We start from the raw sequence: 7,572 nt of genomic DNA on the forward strand, positions 1-7,572 counted from the left end.
TTGTATTTTTAGTAGAGACGGGGTTTCACCATGTTGACCAGGATGGTCTTGATCTCTTGACCTCGTGATCCACCCGCCTCGGCCTCCCAAAGTGTTGGGATTACAGGCGTGAGCCACCACGCCCTGCGGAGATTTTCTTTTAATTGACACCTCTTTTTATTTTATATTTTGAGACAGGGTTTTGCTCTGTTGCCCTCACTGGAGTACAGTGGTAGAATCAGTGATCCTCCCTCCTGAGCCTCTCCAGTAGCTGGGAATATAGCTTGCCTAATTTTTTTATACTTTCAGTGGAGATGGGGTTTCACCATGTTGCCCAGGCTGGCCTCAAACTCCTGAGGTTAAGCAATTAACCTACCTCAATCTCCCAAAGTTCTGGGATTATAGACATGAGCCACTGTGCCCGGCTGACTACTCTTTTATTTATTTGTTTATTTTTAGACAGAGTTTTGCTCTTGTTGCCCAGGCTGAGTGCAATGGCCTGATCTCTGTTTACCACAAGCTCCACCTCCCCAGTTCAACTGATTCTCCTGCCTCAGCCACCCGAGTAGCTGGGATTACAGGCATGTGCCACCACGCCTGGCTAATTTTGTATTTTTAGTAGAGGTGGGGTTTCTCCATGTTGATCAGGCTGGTCTCAAACTCCCCACCTCAGGCAATCCCTGCACCTTGGACTCCCAAAGTGCTGGGATTATAGGCGTGAGCCACCGTGCTCAGCCAACTACTCTTTTTAAAGGGAAACCTTATGTCCCTATCGTAAATGGAGAATGGTACAGGATAAAAGAAATACATAGTAAATTATATCTGGCTTTGTGCCACCAGTGGTATGATTACCACTTTGTGAGAAAAGAGCCTATCACCGATCTCCAGGGTTCTTTTCTGGCATTAACAGTTGATAAAGTTTCTTATCCTTTGCTCATATAATCAGTATTTCTTATTAGAATCTTTTTTCTTCTTGGCCTCCCTCATAGAAAAAAAATTAAGGCTAATTTGATTTTAATAGTCAGTTTGAACAGCCATTTTTATAGAAATTTGCTATCATCATCTATGAGTAGATTAAAATTTTATGCTTTGATTTACATTTTTTAAGGTTAATATCTGTAATGGATATGATTTTTTGTTGCTAAGCTGACTCAGGGATAACTTCAAAACTGAGAACACTGAATGTCTCAGTGAACCGAACACAGAAATAGTCATGAGATTAAATGGTTGAGGGGCGAGACCTTCAGACATTTTCCAGCAATCATTTTTTGTGCCATCTTTTTTAGATAAGTATTAGAGCAAAACTGTTTAGAATGTAGTTCTTAGTAACTGAATTTTGCAAGTATGTTTTTTTGTTTTGTTTTAACAATTTAATATGTGTTTTTAGATTTCTTCAGAGGCCCCACAGTATCAAATATCCGCCTGGCTGGATTAGAGTATGTTCTGCACTTCACTGCACTGAATGGGAAGATTTACTTTCGAAGCTATAAGTAAGTGCATTTCTTAGCATATTTTCTTGATCCTCAAGGTTAGTGTTTAAAACAGTGTGACTGTTTTATAGATCCCAAACTTAGAATTGGTATCTGGCCAAAAGGATTTTGGAGAGTTGGCAGGATAGCAGTGGCAGCAGCTCTGTGTTGATCCTCAGTCCTTTGCATCTGAAGCCCTACTTTTCCAGGGCCCCAGAGCACCTGATGCTGTACTCTCTGAGCCAGGTGCACTAACCCTTCCTAGCTTTATGCAGTATCTCTTTATTGTTCTGGTTGGATTTACAGCACTAAGCCAGAAATCCTTGGCCAAAGCAGCTCTCAAAACCCTAAGTCTAAGAAACTGAGTCTAAAAGGAATAAGAAGATTCAGTGGCTAGATTCATTTTATCCTCTCTCTCTAGCCTAGGCCTTCTACCCCTACCACAATATCAGTATAAATCTTAACAAGCAGGCTGAGCATGGTGGCTCACACCTGTAATCCCAGGACTTTGGGAACCTGAGGCAGACAGATCACTTGAGGCCAGGAGTTCAAGACCAACCTGACTAACATGGTGAAACCCCTTCTCTACTGAAAAAAATATAAAAATTAGCCCAGCATGGTGGTGCCTGCCTGTCGTTCCAACTGTTCAGAGGCGGAGGTGCAAAAATCACTTGAACCTGGGAGGTGGAAGTTGCAGTAAGCCATGATTATGCCACTGCACTCCAGCCTGAGCAACAGAGTGAGACCCTGTCTCAAAAAAAAAATCTTTAGCAGATTCTATGTTTATTAAGGATTTATTGACACGCTTATAAATGTGCTTCTTGAGGTAAGTGTGCGACTTCTCTTTTTTAAGGTGTTGGCACTAGCTGACAGAGCCCACAGTTTCCTAGAGAATACACTGACTCCCACACATTTCCTTTCTCTATACATTGAGTTCAGATTTTGCTGTACATTTTGAGCTATGGTGTGGCTGGTGTTGCAGTCTGAGAGCTGATAGCATGATGTTGACAGTGTCTTCTGTACAGTAGTGCTGTTGTGCAGCTGTTTGCATCTAGCATTTCATACATGGTTTTTATTTTGTTTTCCTTCACAAATACATGACTGAAGGGCTTTATGTCCAGTGAATGTCCAACTGAAACTTAAATATTCGCCTCTTGTCAGTTAATAATTTCCATCTTGGGCTCAGCTGTATTAAGTCAGAGACACTTAGTTCTTTTTCTCCATATGATTTATACCACCGCTTCTGTTTTTCTCTTTTCCTCTCATTAAAAATAAAATAATAAGGCAAAATGCAATAAAATATCTAATGATTATAAGATGTAATTAGAGACTTTATAGTCATTTTAAGCTAGTTAAGATAGAAAGCCCTTTAAGTCTCCTGTTTGAGTTTCTATATATGATTGGGGGCTTCTAAGTATGTATTATAGAGTAGAAGACTGTTATTTAGAGAACAAGAAATGAAAAATTACTAACCAAAATGTTTTTAGGCTGGGCATGGTGGCTCATGTCTGTAATCCCAGCACTTTGGGAGGCGGGTGGATTGCTTGAGGCCAGGAGTTCACAACCAGCCTGGCCAACATAGCGAAATCAATCTCTAATAAAAATACAAAAATTAGCTGGACATGGCACACCTGTTGTCCTAGATACTCAGGAGGCTGAGGCAGGACGATAGATTGAGCCCAGGATGCAGAGGTTGCAGAGAGCAGGCAGATCACTTGAGGTCAGGAGTTCGAGGTGAACCTGGCCAACATGAAGAAACCTCATCTCTACTAACTAATAAAAAAAAATTAACTGGGTGTGGTGGCGCACACCTGTAATCCCAGCTACTCAGGAGGCTGAGGCATGAGAATTGCTTGAGCCTGGGAGGCAGAGGTTGCAGTGAGCTGAGATCATGCCACTGCATTCCAGCCTGGGCTATAGAGTGAGACCGTGTCTCAAAAAAACAAAAAAAAAACCCAAAACTTACATTGGCTGGACACTTGTAATCCCAGCACTTTGAGAGGTCAAGGCGGGTGGATTGCTTGAGGCCAGGAATTCGAGACCAGTCTGGCCAACATAGCAAAGCCCCATCTCTACTAAAAATACAAAAATTAGCTGGGTGTGGTGGTACATACCTGTAATCCCAGGTACCGAGGTGACTGAGGCATGAGATTCACTTGAACCCGAAAGGTGGAGGTTGCAGTGAGCCAAGTTCATGCTTGAGGTCAGGAGTTCGAGACCAGCCTGGCTAACATGGTGAAACCTTATCTCTACTAAAAATACAAATAATTAGCCAGATGTATTGGCACATTGGGGCCTATAGCCCCAGCTGCATGGTAGGCTGAGGCAGGAGAATTGCTTGAACCCTGGAGGTGGAGGTTGTGGTGAGCTGAGTTCACACCACTGCACTCCAGCCTGGGTGACAGAACAAGACTCCTTCTAAAAAAAAAAAAAAAAAAAAAAAAAAAACCCACTTATGTTGAACTTAGAGAGGATACAACAGAAATAAAAATAAAATAAATCGTTGAGAGTGATAAATGAATAATAGCAATTGTCTAAAACTCTTCTGTGTTGAACATTTTCACAGAAAGTATTCAGTTGTATCAGAACTTGTGTTGAGTGAAAAGGATTTATTTGTAAAGAAAGATACAGAGCAAATAAAACAAAATGGAGGATTAACAAGTCAGACTTTAGAACAAGAATAAACTGGCCTGGTGTGGTGGCACATGCCTGTAATCCCAGAACTTTGGGAGGCTGAGGTGGGTGGATCACCTGAGATCAGGAGTTTGAGATAAGCCTGGCCAACATGGTGAATCCCCATCTGTACTAAAAGTACAAAAATTAGCTGGGCATGGTGGCGGGTGCCTGTAATCCCAGCTACTCGGGAGGCTGAGGCAGGAGAACCCGGGAGGCAGAGGTTGCAGTGAGCAGAGATTGCACCACTGCCCTCTAGCCTGGGTGACAGAGCAAAAAAAAAAAAAAAAAAATCCACACACACAAAACAATAAACTAGCAATGTGAATATAATACATAGATCCACCAAAAATCTGATTGCTAGAATCACCTTTACACTAGCATGACATCTTTCATAACGAAAAAAGTTTGAATTTAAAATCAGAGACCCTAGTATATACTTTGCCATATGTGCCTTGTAATACTGGTTAGCTATTGATTTGAAGTAAAAGGTGGCCAATGTGATTGAGGGTGAGCTGCTACTTGAAAGAATCACTAAACTTGTGGATCAGGTTAGCTTCCAGAGGCTGTGCCACACCTGGGGAGCATTGAGGATGGGAGGAAGGGGTGGTCCTGGGATTCGGCATCACCTCTCAGCCTACTGACCTGGCTCTGAGCTGGGCTTAGCTACCTGACATGGACAGGTCACCACTTCTCAGGGTCTTCATTCTTTCCTCTGCAAACTGCAACAATAACATTTAGATGATTCTGAGGTCCCCCTGAGATTGACAGTACTTCTTTATAAGGGTGAAGAGGTACTCATAGATGGGGATATGGCAGAAAGTACGTCTGACTTAACTCAGCTCTCCAGGCATTCTTTGGGCTGTACTGTGGAACCCTTTCCTTCTCTCTTTCTGCAAATTAGCCCTTAAGCAATTTGCAAATGGTAATAGTTAATATTCATACACATTATTTGTGAAGATTAATGAGGCTTATAAAATGGTTTTGAGCTTTTTGGATAAAAGGAACTCTAAACATGAAATTATATTAATATAACGTTTAACATGATCTTTTGGGGGAATAAATCATAGTGTTATGACCATTGTTCTATATATTCTATAATTCCTTACATTCTATAATTCCTTGACTGTTTATATCCCTTAGGAAATTTTTTTCACTATAGGGTCAGAGTCATTAATGTGAAACAAAATTATTAGTAATGCTAGGTGTGCCTTTGCACAATGGTTAGGGCTTTATGGGGGAAAGTATGTAAAACAGAAAGTGTTAGCATACTTTAAAAAGCAAACACAACATTCTAGTAAAGGAGTTTACTTAATGAAAACTTCAGCCAAAGAGAAGTGTATAAGAGGGAGGAAAATGAGGAAATTACAGTTTGAACAGTAGTAGTAATGTCACTCTTCCTCAAGAAATAGGCAAATAATATTTAAAAATATGTAGAAATTACCAGTTAGCATATCTACCAGCTTGAGCCCATCTGAGAGAGAAGGGACTGGGCTCTGTTTGCAGATAACTAAAAGCTAGAAAATATTTCCTTAAATCAGTTTGATCTGCCAGTAAACACACTCACTGAAATGATTAAAATAAGATCATCTACACAGACAAGTATGGCATTGCAACTTAATTCTTTAATAAAATAGCGACATAGGTAGTTGTACATAGTTATTTAGAAATCTTAATTTTATGTATCACTCAAAAAATTATTCATTAGGACACTTGTATAAATAAGGCACAACATTAAATTATTACATGCACCTTGAAACTGTGTACATCTATTATGCATCGATTTTAAAAATTGTTTTTAGTTAATTAAAAGATGCTTTAGAGGAGTTTTGGTAATGTATAGTAATACTTGGGTGACCTGAATCTATCAAACATGCCATGAGCTGTTTTGAATTGACAAGTTTTCTAACTAGCACTTTAAGTGGAAGAAAAAATTTTAGTTGAAAATTTAAATACATATCCTCGATTTCTTTTTTCTTTTTTTTTTTTTTTTGAGACAGTGTCTCACTCTGTTGCCCAGACTGGAGTACAATGGCCCAATCTCAGCTCACTGCAACCTCCACTTCCCAGATTCAAGTGATTCTCCTGCCTCAGCCTCCCCAGTAGTTGGGATTACAGGCGTGTGCCACCATGCCCGGCTAATTTTTTGTATCTTTAGTAGAGATGGTGTTTCACCATGTTGGCCAGGCTGGTCTCGAACTCCTGACCTTGTGATCCACCTACCTTAGCCTCCAAAGTGCTGGGATTACAGGTGTGAGCCACTGTACCCGGCCCGATTTCTTAACCAGTATACCAAACACATCTTTCTTTAATGACCTCTTTTAGTTCACTATTACGCATATAATTTATTTGGAGACACTAAAAGTGTAGATGCAAATGCAGAAGTTCATGTGCTATGACAGAATCAAATGGTCACTGCCTCCATTATTATTTTTTTTTTTTGAGATGATCTTGCTCTGTCACCAGTGCTGGAGTGCGGAGTGCAGAGTGCAGTGGTGTGATCGGGCTCCTGGGCTCAAGCAGTCCTCCCACCTCAGCCTCCTGAGTAGCTGGGACCATAGGCACACACTACTACTCCTGGCTAATTTTTTGTAGAGACAAGGTTTCTCCTTGTTGCCTAGTCTGGTCTCAAACTCCCAGGCCCAAGTAATTTCCCCACCGTGGCCTCCCAAAATGTTGAGATTACAGGCATGGGCCATCACACCCGGCTTCTCATATGCTTTGAATTAGCTTCTAGAGAGGATGCCCTAATAACAGTCAACTTTAGCTTCTAAAAACACTTTCCCACACTATGGGTCTGACATGGATACTCTGTCAGGTGTCATCTCCTGGAATCACTATGAAGAGAGAGGCAAAAGGGCTCTCCTGTGGGCTGTCCTTTCCCTGTGCTTGTCCCCTTTAAGTGTCATACTAATATTAATTTTATGGCTGGGCCTGGTGGCTAACGCCTGTAATCTCAGCACTTTGGGGGGCTGAGGCATTGGATTGCTTGAGGTCAAGAGTTTGAGATCGCCTGGGGGCCAGCATGGTGAAACCGTGTCTCTACCAAAAATACAAAAAATTAGCTGCGTGTGGTGGTGCATTCCTGTAATCCCAGCTACTCAGGAGGCTGAGGAGGGAGAATCGTTTGAACCTGGGAGGTGGAGGTTGTACTAAACCGAGATCACAGCACAGCGCTCCAGCATGGGCAACAGAGTGAGACTCCATCTAAAAAAATATACATTCATTTTATCTTGTAGTGTTACTAGAACTTTTTGTTGTTTAACTCTTCTGCTCTTCGTACACCCTAGGCTGGGTTTGTTTTTTTGTTGTTGTTTTGCTTTATTTAATTTGGTGTAAATTACAGGTTGAGCATCCCTAATCTGAACATCTGAAATACGAGCTGTCGGCCGGGCGCGGTGGCTCAAGCCTGTAATCCCAGCACTTTGGGAAGTCGAGGCGGGTGGATCAC

At 41.4% G+C, this 7,572-nt stretch overlaps 1 protein-coding gene across 1 annotated transcript in view; it reads left to right on the forward strand.

Moving 5' to 3' along the window:
- The window catches only part of RPF2 (ribosome production factor 2 homolog), a 47,644-nt gene that overhangs the window by 36,980 nt on the left and 3,092 nt on the right, over window positions 1-7,572 (forward strand). The window contains exon 8 of the mRNA XM_017497445.2: window positions 1,367-1,469. Coding sequence (XP_017352934.1) covers window positions 1,367-1,469 — 103 coding nt within the window. The remainder of the gene's footprint in view (window positions 1-1,366; window positions 1,470-7,572) is intronic.

This window comes from Cebus imitator, unplaced genomic scaffold (assembly GCF_001604975.1).
Source record: "Cebus imitator isolate Cc_AM_T3 unplaced genomic scaffold, Cebus_imitator-1.0 Scaffold231, whole genome shotgun sequence".
NCBI lineage: Eukaryota > Metazoa > Chordata > Mammalia > Primates > Cebidae > Cebus > Cebus imitator.